General features: G+C 43.8%; 1 protein-coding gene across 4 annotated transcripts in view; it reads right to left on the minus strand.

Moving 5' to 3' along the window:
- Nucleotides 1–17,705, minus strand: part of ash1l (ash1 (absent, small, or homeotic)-like (Drosophila)) — a 372,059-nt gene that overhangs the window by 65,077 nt on the left and 289,277 nt on the right. For all 4 annotated transcript variants that reach the window (XM_073061208.1, XM_073061209.1, XM_073061207.1 and 1 more), the window contains 3 exons: nucleotides 17,370–17,415; nucleotides 12,848–12,956; nucleotides 7,145–7,351 (listed from right to left, as the gene is read on the minus strand). In XM_073061208.1, the coding sequence (XP_072917309.1) occupies nucleotides 7,145–7,351; nucleotides 12,848–12,956; nucleotides 17,370–17,415 (362 nt within the window). The remainder of the gene's footprint in view (nucleotides 1–7,144; nucleotides 7,352–12,847; nucleotides 12,957–17,369; nucleotides 17,416–17,705) is intronic.

The following is a 17,705-nucleotide window of genomic DNA, read 5'->3' on the forward strand; positions in this document are numbered from 1 at the left end:
GAATAAATAAGTGATAAATACTGAGAAGAGCACTTAAAAGTGAGTCCAATTCAGTAGGACCAGTTTAGTGCTATCCTCTCTGGTTCAGGAGCCTGATGGTTGAAGGGTAAAACTGTTCCTGAACTTGATGGTGTGAGTCCTGAGGTTCTTGTACTTCCTTTCTGATGGCAGCAGTGAGAAGAGAGCATGGCCTGGGGGTGGGGTGAGGGTCCCAGGTGATAGATGCTGCTTTCCTGTGACAGCGCTTTCTGTAGATAATGCTTAATGGTGGGGAGGGCTTTATCTGTGATGGACTAAGCCACATCTATTCCTTCTTGTAGACGTTTCCATTCAAGGGCATTGGTGTTTCCAACTTTTCTACTGAAACTGTACTTCCTAGATCTAGATATCCCCACAAGGGGTTGCACCCCTATGCAGCCACACAGTTAATCAGATCACCTCATTCTTCTAAATGAGAAACTAACCTCTCATCATATGTTAACAGACCTGGTGCAGAGACTGTCCTTAAATTCTGTTAGTTAATCAACCCTTCTGCATTACAAAACATTGACCTCAACCCCCAAGCACTTCTGTGCCGTGAGCTTTAATGTGGCAGCTCACCAATTTCTTCTAGAGATCCAAACACACTGCATCTACTGTCTCCCCTTTACTAATGTGTTTGCTCTTGTTGGATTATAGAGTAAAATTGTTATTTTTTTCATAGTTTAACTTTTCTTATGTTTGCTTATATTTTAAATAATCACCTGTACGTGTTTAATTGTGGTATATCATTCAGTGTACTCCTAGCAATTGTAGTATAGCTGTTTCAGTGCTTTTCTTAATTTTTCAGCAGCAGGTTTCATGCCTCTTAAATCTGGCTATTTCACAGCTGATTCATTATCATAGAATGTCTCATCATCTTTTTAGTCTGATATTTTGTAGAAAATGACTTAATTCTTCTTTCTTTGTTCACTGTTTGCTCTTGCAACAAATACTTAATAAACAGTCAGAAGCAACAGGTTTTAGGCCTCATTCTTGACTTCCAAAGAACCTCTGGATCACAAAATCACCAGAACACCACACTCCATCCCATTAGAGCCATCGCAAATTTGTCAATCGTTCTTTCTTGAAGTCTTCTTAGTAATGGAAACTAGCACTTTCTCCCAGTGGCAGACCTTAAGTTAACCAGTTTCCTGCCTGGTCTTCCTTTCTTGAATAACAGTGTGCCATTGATGGTTCTTCCAGTCCCTTGGGACCTCTCCTGAGGAAGTTTTGCTATATTACAACCAACGTATCCATAATCTTGACAGTAAGTTCCTTTCATACTCTGGCCAGCAGGCTCGCAGGACTTGTTACCCGTCAGTCACAGCACTTTGTTGTTTATTTTTCCCTCTGGTGATCATTTATTATTGTCAAAGGCATACGTACACAGGGTATAGATGCCATGAAAATGAACTTTTTGCAGCAGCACAGTATGTGACAAGATGAAGACAAACACAGGTAACATAAGTAAAAGAAGCTCTGCAGAAATCTTGAGCAACAGACACAAAATTCTGGAGGAACTCAGCAGCTCAGGCAGCATCTATGGAGAGGTTAATGTAGATTTTTTAAGAAGGTGCTTCAAGAAGGCGACAAAATGTGGCACCCATCAGGAACCTTCACATCCGGGCATGCCCTCCTTTTAGTATCACCAGAGAGGAGGTACAGGAGCTTGAATACCTACACTGAATAATTCAGGAACAGCTTCTTCCACTCTGCCATCAGATTTATGAATGGTCCGTGAACATTACTAAGTTATTTTCTTCTTTCACATTTATTTATTTTAGTAATTTATAGTAAATATGTTTGTGCACAACATCAAATTTCGTATCATCTGTCAGTGATAATAAATCTGATTCTGACTTAAATGAACAGAAATTAACTTCCAAAATAAGCATAAACTTGCAGGATTGAGATAGAGGGAATGTTTATGCCGTTCACTTCCCATGAGGTCGTATTACTGTTGTGATCTTTATAGAGTCACTGACAAAAGAACCAAAATTATCTAGTATCTCTGCAGTTTTTCTCTACTTTTTCTGAGGGATTCAGGCTTACTTTCCCTTCTTTACTCCTTTAGTTTTTAAAGAGGATCTTACATCATTTTTATATAATTTGCTAGTTTACACTCACATAAGAGATGGGAGCAGGATTCAAGTCTGCTCACCATTCAATAAGGTCATGGCTGATCTGGCTGTGGACTCAGTTCCAGATACCTGCCTTTCCTCCATATCCTCAATTTGCCTACTATGCAAAAACTTATTTATTGAGATAGCCTCTAGTGCTTCCCTGGGCAGAGAATTCCAGAGATTCGCTGCTCTCTAGGAAAAGCAGTTTCTCCACATCTGAGTCTAATTTACCAGTGGAAAATTGCCTTCTTGCCTTAATGCTACCTATCCCTTTCCTAAATTTACCGCTTATTCTTCTGAATTCCAGTGCTTAGACCAGACGACTCAATCACGCCTCTCAATCTCTGAGAAAATAAGTTTCCGTTCATCTTTGCCCCAGAATCCTGAGGGTGTGCCTCCCAGTTTCAGTCTCGCTTTAAGGAGTGCACGATACGGTGGAGTACTCACTAGTGGTTTCTCAGCGCTGCAAAGGTTTAGTATTTGGTACGGGAAGTACAAAGAGGTTGTAGCTGTGTTGACTGAGGACGCGAAGCTGCAGGGGGCGATGCCTCATCATACTGACAAAATCTCAGAAAGAGCGCTAGAGCTCTTTCGTTCACAAGTGCACAGGAGTATGTAAAGATCTGAATGCCAGCAGGGCTAAATCAATTAATGGTAGTCCTTTAACATTTCTCACTTGTTTTTGCCAAGTGGATGATGAATGAGGATGTCTGGGGCTTGTACAGCACTGTGCTGCACATCTTAACTGAAATAAGTAAACTGCTCGGCTCCGCAGCCAGGAAGGAGAGGCGCCTTTTCCGACCTCTTGGAAAATGACGGCACTGCTGTAGATACAGCAGGAAATTTATGTACAGCAAACTTGTACAAACCACATGGTGATAACCATCACATAATTGATTTGTGGTGAACAAGAGGGAATTGGAATGGGCACCGAGAATAATTTGGAAAGCTGTGGGGCTAAGATCAGGGTGTAGGACTGATAGGACTGCTTTACTAGCAGCTGGTATGTATTCCATGGGCTGATATGAACGAGGGAAAGGGTGGCAAACCTTCTTGAGAGCATGAACCCAAAATGGTGATAATCTTCTAAAACATTCTCTGGTAATTCAGAGCAGAGGTTATCGATTATGTCACGAGTGCCCAAGGCGGCACTTGCAAATGTTTTGTTGGTACTCAGCATGCAGTGCTGCCCCTTGATTCTTTAAACTTACCACTGAGAACCCCTTGAAAACTCCTGCCTCTCACCTCAAAAACATTTCCTTTCTTTAGTGACATTAATTAATAACATTTATAGAATAAGAATTAATAACATTAATTCTGGACTTTTTAGGGATAAGGCTAAGTCCTGTTGCTGTTGTATATTCATTGTTTTACTAATATTAAAAATATAAGAGTCAGACTGAAATAAAAGTGGTACTTTAGAACTCCTGTTAAAAATTATGAATACTAATCTTTTAAAAACTGAAAGTTAAATATTAATGTAGACACTTAACTACTTAACAACATTCATCGTCATTATCCAGTGTTCGCTCACAAATGAGAGAAAAGAAATATAAGCAGAGAAAAGCCGAAGTCAACTGTCCCAACTGTTTACTATCCACTAACTGTTGTGGACATCAGGTCCGCGTGGATTTCAAAACCTATCATCCAACGACGTGTGCCTTCTTAACCGCCTAGCTGACACCAAACCTAAATGGACATTGAACCCGTAAACACTACTTCACTTTTTAAATATATATTATTTTTGTTTTTGCACAATTTGAATCTATTCAATATACATATACTGAAATTGCTTTACTTATTTAGTTTTTTCTATATTATGTATAGCAATGAACTGCTGCAGCTAAGTTAACAAATTTCATGACACCTGCAGGTGATAATAAACCTGATTGATTCTGATTCTGAAATCATCTCTCTCTCTCTCGGGTTGTAAGAAGTTATTTGCTGCATCATTTGACAGTAAATATAATAATTATTATTATGGGTTGTGGGGGGGGGTGGGGGTTAAAGAATCAATGGGTGGCACTGCATGCTGTGTGTCAACCAAATGTTTACAGGTGCCATCTGTGTGCCTTAGGTTTGCCACTGCTGCCTCATAGCAATTTTGATTCTGTGAACATCAGAAAATTACAGAAACTAGAAATTTGAAATAAAAATGAAAATGCTGGAAACTGAGGGTCTCTGTCACCTCCTTTGCAGAGATGCCACCTATAACGTAATGGTGCTTTGGGATAAATATTGGCCCCAGGACACATCTTCTTGGAAAGAAAAGGAGACTGGTGCAATCTGACAGGGAGTGTTTGCCTGCTATGTCATTTCTGGAGTTGCCCCTGCAATGTACCTCAAGCGCCAGTCCAGATTTCTTGTTCAAGTCTCCAATCATCAGCAGGAAGGCTGCTGCCAAAACACCGTCAGCTCTCACCCTCCAGTACTCCACTTAAGAGTTATGGCACAGAAACAAACCCTTCAGTCCATCGAGGCCATGTTGACTTTTCTGCCCATCTAAATGTGTTAGGGACACATTCTTCACTGCCTTCCTATTTTAATGTCATAACTCTTAAACGTAGTGATTGTATCCGACCTCAGCACCTCCTCTGGCAGGAGTTTCCAGTCTGTAAGGAAAAACTTAACTCTCAAATCCCTTTTAAAATCTCTAACTCTGACCTCAAAACCATGAGAAAAAGATTTTGATCATTTATTTTGTACCTTATTGTCTACACGCACTGACTGCACTTTCTCTGTAGTTCTTGCACTTTATTCTGCATTGTGTTTTTTAAAACTTTGTACTACCTTGATGCTCCCTGTAATGATTTGATCTGCGTGAACATTGGATTAGAGTATAAAGCACAGCAGCACAGTAACAGGCCCTTCGGACCTTCAGTCCAGGGTAGAAATGTCTAATACCAGAGATCATGCATTGAAAGTGAGAGGAGGTAGGCTCAAAGGAGATGCGATGAGTAAGTTTTTCTTTACTTCAGGGAATGGTGGATGCCTGGACTAACTGCCTGGTATGATGGCAGAGGCAAATACATTAGAGGCTTTTAAGAGACGTTTAGATAGGCACAAGAATCTGAGGAAAATGGAGGGATATGTAGAAGGGATTCATTTTTGGGTGTTTTTGATTTATTTTCTATCTGGTTTGGCATTACATTGTGAGCCAAAGGGCCTTTTTTCTATGCTGTATGGTTCTACGTTCTAAGTTCTAGCTGAATGGTGACATAACAACTTCTTTCACTCTATGCCAGCAAAACCAAAGAGCTGATTGTTGACTACAGGTGGAGGAAACTGGATGTCCATGAGCCAGTCCTCATCGGGATCAGAAATGGTGAGGGTCAGGAACTTTAAAGTCCTTAGCGTTATCATTTCAGAGGACCTGTCCTGGGCCCAGCATGTAACTGCCGTTACAAAGGAGGCACAGTAGTGGCTTAGAAATTTGTGCAAATTTGGCAAAACTTTGACAAACATCTACAGACATGTGGAGGAGAGTATATTGACTGATTGCATCACAGCCTTGTACGGAAATACCAATGCCCTTGAATGGAAATTCTACAGAAAGTAGTGGATAGGGTCCAACCCATCACAGGTAAAGCACTGTCACAATTGAGCACATCTATGTGGAGTGGTGTTGCAGGAAAGCAGCATCCATCACTGGCCTTGGTATGGATGGCCCAGGCCAAGATCTCTTCTCACTGATGCTATCAGGAAGGAGGTACAGGAGCCTCAAGCCCCACACCACCAGGCCCAGGAACAGTTATGATCCCTCAACCATCAGTCTCTTGAACTAGAGGGAGAACTCCAATTACCTCAACAATGAACTGATTCCACAACCTATGGACTCACTTCTAAGGGCTCTACAATTGGTGTTCAAAGGTTGCAAAAGTACATTTGATGTCAGAGAAATGTATACAATATACATTCTGAAATGCTTTTTCTTCGCAACCGTCCATGTAAACAGAGTACCCCCAAAGAATGAATGACAGTTAAATGTTAGAACCCCAAAGTACCCAGTGATCCCCCCTCCCCCCAATAGCAAAAAAAATATCGGCACCCGCCACCTAGCACTCAAATGTGCAGCAAAGCAACAGACTTGCAGTTGCCCCAAAGACTGCTCGTTCACCCGGTATCTGACATACTACAGGCTCTCTCTCTGCCTAATGAAGGAGAAAGAGATGTCTCCGTTTCACAGCGAGAGGGGAGACAGAACAAACAACTCGCTGGTTTACAAAGTTAAAAGTCCATTGTGTCACTTTTTCTGAGCTCTGTGTCCAAAGATCTCAGGTCTCTGGGCACGCAACCGTAGATTTTTCGACTCCCACGACATACCGATCTCCTGCTGGGACACCAACCTTTGATCCACCCGTCTCCAGAGCCACGAGATCTCGGACCTCCGAAGGAGAGCTAAGCTCTTAGGCCGCGTCCTTGGCATGTCGGATAACGGCCAGTCGTGAAACCCCGAGAGCGGGGTCCCATTCAGTTCTTGATATTTATTGCTTATTTATTTATAATTATTATCATTTTGCTTTTGCACAATTTGTCGTCTTTTGTACATTGGTTATTTGTCTATTTTTGTCATTGCATTTTCCAATGATTCTATTGAGTTTCTTTGTATTTAAATGAATGTTTGCAAGAAAACAAATTTCATGGCAGTATATGGAAACATCGCGTACTTTGAAGTGTTATTCTGTCATGTCTCATTGACAATAAAACCCCCACACCCCTCCCATTCATGAAAGCAAGACAAACATTTCACTATGTCTTGGTCCAAGTGACGATAATAAACCAATTTCAGTCCCTATTAAAGCCTCTCATAATCTTTCATGTGGAGTCAGGTCACCCCTCTGCCTCCTTCATTCAGGATGAACAAGCCCAGTCTATCTAATTTCTCCCCATAGGTAAAGTCCTCCATCCAGGCAACATCTCAGTGAATCTCCTCTGCAATCACACCCTCTGCTATTTGTGTAGTAGGCAGGTGATTGGGAATCTGATAGGGTTGTTGGTACCTGAACTCTTGCTCGCTGACCACCTCGCCCAGATACTCGATGATGAACTGCCCAGCCTTCAAGGTTTCCTTGGTGCGGATGCCCCAGCCTTTGCCCTCGGCTCGGAACCGCTCCAGGCACTGTACCCACTCATGTCTCTGGATCCGCTGGTTGCAGCAGTACTCGTCGCAGGGACACGTGCTGGGGGCGCACTCCGCGAAGATCATCCTGCAACAGAAGAGGCACATGATAGACAGAGAATACTAACACAACGCTGGAAGAACTCAGCATGTCAGGCAGCATCCGTGAGAAACGAGTAGCCAACATTTCCGGCCGAGACCCTTCATCAGGAGTGATCCTGATGAATTGTCTCGGCCCGAAACGTTGGCTACTCTTTTCTCACGGATGCTGCCTGACCTGCTGAGTTCTTCCAGTGTTGTGTACGTATTCTTTGATCCACAGCATCTGCAGTTGTATTTTTGTGCACATGATAGACACCAGCTCCTGACGAGCGCTCCTGTTTTGAGTCTTTACTTTGAGACAGTCCCTTTCAGTGGGTTCACTTGTTGACCAGACCACATGTAATGGTGTGAATGAATGCCCTGACAGGTTATGACGACTGACAAGTTATCCTGACACAACATTGATCGTGTGGCAATGAACTCAGCAGTCCTATGGCTGAGGCTGTGAGAGCGACTGTATGAAAGTGGTGCAGGTGCGTGCGTACACACACACACACAGTAGCGTACATGTTAGTGTAACACTCCTAGAATACCAGTGACCCATGCTAAATTCCATCGCTGTCTGTATGTTCTCTCTGTGACGTTACGGGTTTCCTCCCACATTCAAAAAATGCATGGATTAATTGATCAAATATGCAGCACAGGCTCAATTGTTGCAGGGTTTGTTACCATTCTTCATTTCTAATAAATAAAGGCATTTGGACAGGTATATCAATCAGAAAGGTTTAGACTAATATGGGCCAAACTTGGGGAAATGGGACTAGCTCAAGCAGACAACGCAGTTGGCATGGATGAGATGGGATGAAGGTCCTGCTTAGCGACGAAAGAACTCCCAACCTGTAGAAAAAAGCTGGCAGTAACTCTGTGCCCATTCCCACAGACAGTGTGACCATCAGTATTTTACCGAAGGACAATACTGGATGGTCAGTGGGTGAACAATTGGCTCTGATGGTATACAGGTCCGATTTCTATGATGTACAGCGGATCTGTCTTGGGGAGTATGGAGTACAGGGTGAATTGTCTGTAAATTCCTGATGACAGGTGCAATCAGCTGAGGCTCACCCAAGGAGCGGCCAGGGTTTGCTCACTTCTGTCCTGACTGACTGAGAATCAAGTCCCTCTTTCCATGCTCTCCCTGGGCTTGGTGCCCGGGAAAGAATTGGAGCAAGGGGAGGGTGATGTTGTATGAGTGTCTCCGGTTAGAAGACATTCTGAACTCAAGAGTAAACAGGCTCTTCAGCCCATTGAGAGCATACTGACTCCAGCCGCCCATACATACATTAATCCCTGTTTTTATTCTTTCCGCATTTCCAAGATTGTACCACCTATCCACGCTATTTACAGAGGCCAATGAACCCACCAATCCTGCAGATTATTGGGAACTGGAAAACCCGGGGGTCACAGAGAGAAGGTGCAGATTCCATACACAGATGGGGCTGGGGGGGGGTTAACAGTGGCCAATTAACTCACTGACCCATAAGTTGCTGGCCCAGAACCAGAGCTCCCGGGAGAAAGTGCAGGCTCTGCACACAGACGGTGCTGAAGGTTGGAATGGAACCCAGATCTCTGGCACTCTGTGGACACTGGTCTTGGAGAGGGAACCACGTACTTCAAGTAAATGATACACTGGGCACCTGAAACGCCCCTTCACAGAACTGCACAGCAGGGAAACAGGCTATTCAACCCAAATGACCCATGCTGACCATGGGCACCCTTCTGTTTAATCCCATTGCCCACCACTTATACTTAGCAATTAAAGTGATCATCTAGACACTCCTTTAATGCTGTCAGTGACCCAGTAACCACACTCCTGCATGCATTCCAGGTAGCACCCCGCACCCCCTCCAGCCTTGAATTTCTTCCCCCTACCCTAAACCCATCTTTTGACTTCTATTTACCTCAACTAGAGAAAAGTTTCCTGCTGACTGCCCTTGTCACCTCTTCCACTCCAGCTTCTCTTCATAACTAAACTCAAAATTCCCCACCTTCCTGAGCAGAATCATGCCGAGAGAAAACCCAATGCTCAATGGCCAGCCGCTCAACAAGTGGGAATGGGCAGGAGCTGCTAGTTATTGCCAGCTCTAATGAATCAGAACTGGAACGCTGCCTGGGCATCTGTTTCAGCGCTGGGGCCCTTGGTGCTCGTGGCACACTGGGCCTTACTGTTTATTACAACTCATATCTTCCGATTATAATTAATAATAAAAAAAACATCAGTGCACAGTTTTTGGGCGTGGAGCCAAGTTCTGCTAATGAGTCTGCATCAAACAGTTGAAAATATGCAACAACAGACCAGAGCGGAGCGCCAAATGATGAAATGAGGCTGGCGAGCTTCCACGGTCCCTGTGACCAGCAAATGCCTGTCTCTCCACTCTGACAAGAAGCCTGCAGTTTGTGCTGTTCTACCTTTGGTGAAACACTGTGCACGGTAAAGGTATTCTTTTGTCACACTTCAGGGGAGTAGAGCTTTTATATTCTATTTATTTTTATTTTGAGATACAGTGCAGAACATGCCCTTCCAGCCCAATGAGCCACACCGCTCAACAACCTACCTATTTAACCTTAGCTTAATCACAGGACAATTTACAATGACCAATTAATCCATGAAGCAGAATGCCTTTGGAATGTGGGAGGAAACTAGAGCATGCAGAAGAAACCCACACGCTGATGATGAAGACGATGGAACTGAACTCCGAATCCAACTGCCTGAGCTTTAATAGCGTTGTACTAACTATTATGCCACCATGGACCCTCACCGTTGTGGGGCTACCTTAGAGCTCCAGCAATCCCCACCTCTGGTGCTGCCACGTGTGGAGTGTGTACGTTCTCCCTGTGACTGCGTAGGTTTCCCTCGAATGCTCCGTTTTCCTCCCACATCTCAAAGGCATCCTGGTGGGTAAGTTAACAAGTTGTCTCCAGTATGCTGGTAAGGCCATCTGTGGGGTATGTTACTGGTAACGTAGGGAGAATGGAATTTTACACAGTCAAGTGTGAGGTGAGCACATTGGGAGGACAAACCAGGGTAAGGCATACAGTGAATTATAGGACACTGACGACACAGGGACCTGGGAATACAGATCCATAAATCCTTGAAAGTGGCATCACGTGTAGTCAGAAACAAGAGAAAACCTGCAGATGCTGGAAATCCATGTAACACACACAAAATGCTGGAGGAACTCAGCAGGCCAGGCAGCATCTATGGAAAAGAGCACAGTTGACGTTTTGGGGTGTAACACACACAAAATGCTGGAGGAACTCAGCAGGCCAGGCAGCATCTATGGAAAAGAGCACAGTTGACGTTTTGGGCCGAGACCCTTCAGCAAGTCTGTAGTTACATGTAGTCAGGATTGCCTTCATAAATCAGACAATAGCATACAAGAGTTAGGATGTTATATTGAGTTTGTATATGACATTGATGAGGCCACATTCGGAGTATTGTGTGCAGATTTGGTTACCTACCTACAGAAAAGATATCAAATAGATTAAACAAGTACACAGAAAAACTACAAGGATGGTGCCAGGAGCTGAAGACCTGAGTAATAGGGAAAGGCTGAATAGGTTAGGACTTTCTTCCCCCTGGAGTGAGATTGAGGAGATATTTGATAGAGGTGTACAAAATTATGAGGGGTATAGTTTTAGTAAATACAAGCAGGCATTTTCCACTGACGTTGGGTGAGACAACTAGAGGTTCTAACCTTTCCGCATTTCCAAGATTGTACCACCTATCTCCGCTATTTACAGAGGCCAATGAACCCACCAATCCTGCAGATTATTGGGAATTGGAGCATCCAGGGGTCACAGAGAGAAGGTGCAAACTCCACACACAGATGGGGATGGGGGGGGGGGGTAAAAGGTGTAATACTTAAAAGGAATCTGAGGGGGAACTTCTTCACAGAGGATGGTGAGAGTGTGTAATGAGCTGCCAGCGGAAGTGGTGGATGTAGGTTCAAATGCAACATTTAAAAGAATTTTGGAATGGGAGGGGTTATGGTCCAGGTGCTGGTTGATAGGGTGAGGCAGAGTAACACTTCCAACTGGTCTGTTTCTGTGCTTTAGTGCTTTATCACTTTAATGAGATTGGGAACACACAAATGCTGGAGGAACTCAGTGTGTCAGGCAACCTGATGGCATGAACATTGATTTCTCCAACTTCTGGTAATTTCTCCCTCTCCCTTTTCTCTTTGACCATTCTCCATGCTGGTTACCCATTCACTCCTTTTCATCAACTCACCTGCCCATCACCTCCCTCCCTTTCTTCCATGGTCCACTGTCTCCTCCTACTAGATTTCATTCTTCTTCATCATCCCTTTAGCTCTTCCACCTATTGTCTGCCAGCTTGTACTTCTTTCCCTTCCCCACGCTTCTTCTGGCTTCTGCCCCCTTCCTTCCTTTCCAGTTCTGATGAACAGCCTCAGCCCAAAACATCAACTTGGTTATACCCCTCCATAGATGCTGCCTGATCCGCTGAGTTCCTCTAGTATTTTGTGTATGTTCCCCATTGCTCTGCTGTGATGCATCCATAGTCTCCAAGACCAACCTCAGCTTCCTGGCAAACCTGAGGATGCTGCTCACTGGGGACCTCCTGGTGCCAGGGGCTTATTGACGCTCTGGTTCGGTCTCTGCGAAGAGGCCAAGAGATGGCCTTTGAAGCAGTTTTGGGAATTCAGCAGACTGATGCACAGAGGCATCTTAGGGTCCCTAAAAATGGCTGCTCAAGTCAATAGGGTGGTAACAAAAGGAGAATAGCTTGCTTTATTAGTTGAAGCACTAAGTTCAAGAGTCAGGAAATTATGCTGCAACTTTATAAAGCCCTGGCTTGGTCGCATCTGGAGCACTGTATTCAGTTTTTGGTTGCCCCATTATAGGAAGGATGTGGAGGCAATGGTGAGGGTGCAGATGAGGTTTACCACATTGCTGTCTGGATGAGAGGCCGAATGCTATAAAGGAGAGGTTAAGCCAATTTGGGCTGCCTGCTTTAGAGTGGTGGAGGCTGAGATGATACTTGATAGAAGTTTATAAAATTATGAGAAGCACAGATAGAGTAGACAAATACAATTGGTATAGTTTTCCCTGGGTCAAAATGTCCAATGCTAGAGGGCGTGCATTTAAAAGGACAGGAGTAGAGTTCAAAGGAGGTGTGCAGGGCAGAGTGGTGAGTGTCTGGAATGTGCTGCCGGGGTTAGTGGTGGAGACATTTAAGAGGCTCTTAGGGTATGGATATGTGGAGACCAGGCAGAAGAGCTTAGGTGTCATGAGTTCAATGAGTTTGGCATAATATTGTGGGCTGAAGGGCCTGTACCGTGATGTCCTGTTGTACGTTCCAAACTGGCTCATCTGACATACTGAGTTGATTCTCAGCCCAGGTTAAGCTGAAACAGTACATTAGAGAGCCGTTGCAGATCACCCAGTCCCCCAAGATCACCTTGTTAGCAATGCCATGGCGTTCAGTTGGGAGCAGTGCTGGGGGTGTTGGAACACTTACCTGTTAAGACAGTCCTCCATGCAGCTCTTCTCCTCTGGGTTTGTTGGCCTTTTACAGTTGCAAGTCGTAGGCTCGCAGCCGGAGAGAGGCTTAACATCAACAAACACGTCTGTAGAGGGGACAAGTCTTGTGTGGTTACAGGGCTTTTAATGCTGGTAACCCCCACATGCCCACGAGATCTAGGTGTTCTAGTACATCAGTCAATGAAAGCAAGCATGCAGGTACAGCAGGCAGTGAAGAAAGCTAATGGCATGCTGGCCTTTATAACAAGAGGAATTGAGTATAGGAGTAAAGAGGTCCTTCTGCAGCTGTACAGGGCCCTGGTGAGACCCCACCTGGAGTATTGTGTGCAGTTTTGGTCTCCGAATTTGAGGAAGGACATTCTTGCTATTGAGGGAGTGCAGCTTAGGTTCACAAGGTTAATTCCCGGAATGGCGGGACTGTCATATGTTGAAAGATTGGAGCGACTGGGCTTGTATACACTGGAATTTAGAAGGATGAGAGGGGATCTGATTGAAACATATAAGATTATTAAGGGATTGGACACAGTGGAGGCAGGAAGCATGTTCCCGCTGATGGGTGAGTCCAGAACTAGAGGCCACAGTTTAAGAATAAGGGGTAGGCCATTTAGAACAGAGATGCGGAAAAACTTTTTCACCCAGAGAGTGGTGGATATGTGGAATGCTCTGTCCCAGAAGGCAGTGGAGGCCAAGTCTCTGGATGCATTCAAGAGAGGGTTAGACAGAGCTCTTATAGATAGCGGGGTCAAGGGACATGGAGAGAGGACAGGAACGGGGTACTGATTGTGTATGATCAGCCATGATCACAGTGAATGGCGGTGCTGGCTAGAAGGGCCGAATGGCCTACTCCTGCACCTAATGTCTATTGTCTATGCCAATCAAATCCTAGTGGAAGTAACACACCAGAAAGGCGCCCCACCCAATTGAGTACCCCCCACCATGATGTTGAGCGGAGGTAAGGATCCCCACCACCCAGAACATTACTACTATTAAAGAGAAGGTACAGGAGCCTAAAGACACACACTCAAAGGGGTAGGAACAGCTTCTTTCCTTCCACCATCAGATTTCTGAACCATGAACACTACCTCATTATTTTTGCTCTCTTTTTGCTCTGCTTAATTTTTAAAATTATGTATTTATTTATGTAACTTAAAGTATATTTTAAATATTACACTGTATTTCTGCTGCAAAACAACAAATTTCACGACATACAGTATATAAGTGATAAGAAAACGGATTCGGATTTTGTCTGACCACCTTGCTGTCTGCTGTGAGCTGTGGAGCTGGCTGGCCTGGCAGAAGCTGTGGTGAAAGGTGGCACCACAGACCAAGTCTATGCAGGGCACTTCTGAATGAAGCCTCCTCGCTTCAGACCGTGTTTGTTGTCTACCTACATCACGTGTTACCCTTTGGATATTTAGTATACAAATATTCATGCCATTTTAAATTTTCTTCCCCTAGGCAGTTAATTTGGTCAACCATTCTAGTTCACCCCCACCAACCCTCTCTATTGAAAGATAAATAATGCATAAATGACATAATCCCCGTCAATGCACTGCAACATAAACACTTTAAACCACTTTTTATAATGCTGTTTACATTGTAAATACATGCCATTTAACCTCTTTTTATGTAATTCTTTATAATTATATATAACCATATAACAATTACAGCATGGAAACAGGCCATCTCGGCCTTCTAGTGCCGAATGCTTACTCTCACCTAGTCCCACCGACCTGCACTCAGCCCATAACCCTCCATTCCTTTCCTGTCCATATACCTATCCAATTTTACTTTAAATGACAATACCGAACCTGCCTCTACCACTTCTACTGGAAGCTCGTTCCACACAGCTACCACTCTCTGAGTAAAGAAATTCCCCCTCGTGTTACCCTTAAACTTTTGCCCCCAACTCTAAACTCAAGTCCTCTTGTTTGAATCTCCCCTACTCTCAATGGAAAAAGCCTACCCACGTCAACTCTGTCTATCCCCCTCATAATTTTAAATACCTCTATCAAGTCCCCCCTTAACCTTCTATGTTCCAAAGAATAAAGACCTAACTTGTTCAATCTTTCCCTGTAATTTAGGTGCTGAAACCCAGGTAACATTCCAGTAAATCTTCTCTGTACTCTCTCTATGCTGTTGACATCTTTCCTATAATTTGGTGACTAGAACTGTACACGATACTCCAAATTCGGCCTTACCAATGCCTTGTACAATCTTAACATTACATCCCAACTCCTATACTCAATGCTCTGATTTATAAAGGCCAACATACCAAAAGCTTTCTTCACCACCCTATCCACATGAGATTCCACCTTCAGGGAACTATGCACCATTATTCCTAGATCACTCTGTTCTACTGCATTCTTCAATGCCCTACCATTTACCATGTATGTTCTATTTGGATTATTCCTACCAAAATGTAGCACCTCACACTTATCAGCACTAAACTCCATCTGCCATTGTTCAGCCCACTCTTCTAACTGGCCTAAATCTCTCTGCAAACTTTGAAAACCTACTTCATTATCCACAACGTCACCTACCTTAGTATCATCTGCATACTTACTAATCCAATTTACCACCCCATCATCCAGATAATTAATGTACAAACATGTATATGACAAACAACATTGGACCCAGTACAGATCCCTGAGGCACACCACTAGTCACTGGCCTCCAACCTGACAAACAGTTATCCATCACTACTCTCTGGCATCTCCCATCCAGCCACTGTTGAATCCATTTTACTACTTCAATATTAATACCTAATGATTGAACCTTCCTAACTAACCTTCCGTGCGGTATCTTGTCAAAGGCCTTACTGAAGTCCATATAGACAACATCCACTGCTTTACTGTCATCAACTTTCCTTGTAACCTCCTCAAAAAATTCAGTAAGATTTGTCAAACATGACCTTCCATGCACAAATCCATGTTGACTGTTCCTAATCAGACCCTGTCTATCCAGATAATTATATATACCATCTCTAAGAATACTTTCCATTAATTTACCCACCACTGACATCAAACTGACAGGCCTATAATTAGGCCAGGCAGCATAGATGCTTATAGATCCTTATAAATGCTGCCTGGCCTGCTGTGTTCCACCAGCATTTTGTGTGTGTTGTTTGAATTTCCAGCATCTGCAGTTTTCCTCGTGTAGGCCTATAATTGCTAGGTTTACTCTTAGAACCCCTTTTAAACAATGGAACCACATGAGCAATACGCCAATCCTCCAGCACCATCCCCGTTTCTAATGACATTTCAAATATTTCTGTCAGAGCCCCTGCTATTTCTACACTAACCTCCCTCAAGGTCCTAGGGAATATCTTGTCAGGACCCGGAGATTTATCCACTTTTATATTCCTTAAAACCGCCAGTACTTCCTCCTCTTTAATTGTCACAGTTTCCGTAACTTCCCTCCTCGTTTCCCTTACCTTACACAAGTCAATATCCTTCTCCTTAGTGAATACTGAAGAAAAGAAATTGTTCAAAATCTCCCCCATCTCTTTCGGCACCACACATAGCTGTCCACTCTGATTCTCTAAGGGACCAATTTTATCCCTCACTATCCTTTTTTATTGAATTATTGAATGTTATCATTTATATTGTATGTTGTGCTCTGACCAACACAGAGGAAATGTAAATGTATAGGGTGAATAATGTTCATCCTTGATTACAAGCCTCAAGAGGTTCCCATCCAGCCCTTGAATTTTATAATTCTGCTCCATCTGTATATTTTGCAACTTCAACTACAGAAACTTGGTTTAGTTCAGAACATCCCAGTCAGCTTTCTGTCTAAGTTTGAGCACTAAAGCTTGATGACAGCTGAGATTCCACCAGCTTCCAACCCCCCCCCCCAACATTCTCTCAATGACAGGTTCCCCCAACCCAACCCTTGCTGCTGATCCCAGTTTACAGCTAATGCCCAGCCTCAGCTGTCCTGTGCTCTCACACAGAAATTACTGGTGCTCATCTCCAAAAGGGTCTGATGGCCCATAGTTCACTCACCCCAGGAGATGGAAGGGAGAGAAATCTCATCTGGGCCCCATGCTGTTCTCACCGAAAGCTCACAATGGAACTTCCAGCAGAATGCAGCAGCTATAATGGAGGCTTATATAATTCCAACACCCCCCCCAGTCTAGGGGGCTTCGAGGCAAGAGCAAGGTGGAAGGTTGTGGCCACTAAGGGTGTGGCAGGTGGCGTTGCTCTGGATAGGAGGAGATTCATCTGGCAAGAATTCAAGAGTGTTCCCGGTGTGGTGCCATAACTGGGAAGGTGCTCCTCTGAAAATGATTTCTGGATTTTACTGACTGCCCCAGCCTAGTCACAAAAACCTCAGTGCACTCCGGAAGGCACCACTTATAAACATGCCAGCATGTAACGCAGCAGCAACTTCAGTGGCCAGGTTAACTTACAAAGGCACAGAGTAAATGTAGATATGAAGATAAATCATTTATAAATGAAATATATAATAAAATGAAATTAAAGATGTCTTACTTGATCGAATTTTCTTATAAAGAGGGACATCAGGCTTCTTGTACAGCTAAAAGAACATAGGAGAAATTGTATGTTAGTCACATGAACACACACGCCAATACAGTAACACAAATATTGTTACTTGCTTAATGTACAAGTGGCTCCTGTCTGATGGTGGAGACTCAAGAAATCATCTAGATCAAGGCAACCTTCCCAAAACCCTGACTGTCTACTTCCCTCCATAGATACTGCCTGACCCATTGAGTTCCTTCAGTTTGTATGAGGCATAGATTGAATGGACAGCCAGAGCCTTTTTCCCAGGGTGGAAGTGGCTAATATGAAGGGGCATAATTTTAA

This window comes from Hemitrygon akajei, chromosome 11 (assembly GCF_048418815.1).
Source record: "Hemitrygon akajei chromosome 11, sHemAka1.3, whole genome shotgun sequence".
NCBI classification, from domain to species: domain Eukaryota; kingdom Metazoa; phylum Chordata; class Chondrichthyes; order Myliobatiformes; family Dasyatidae; genus Hemitrygon; species Hemitrygon akajei.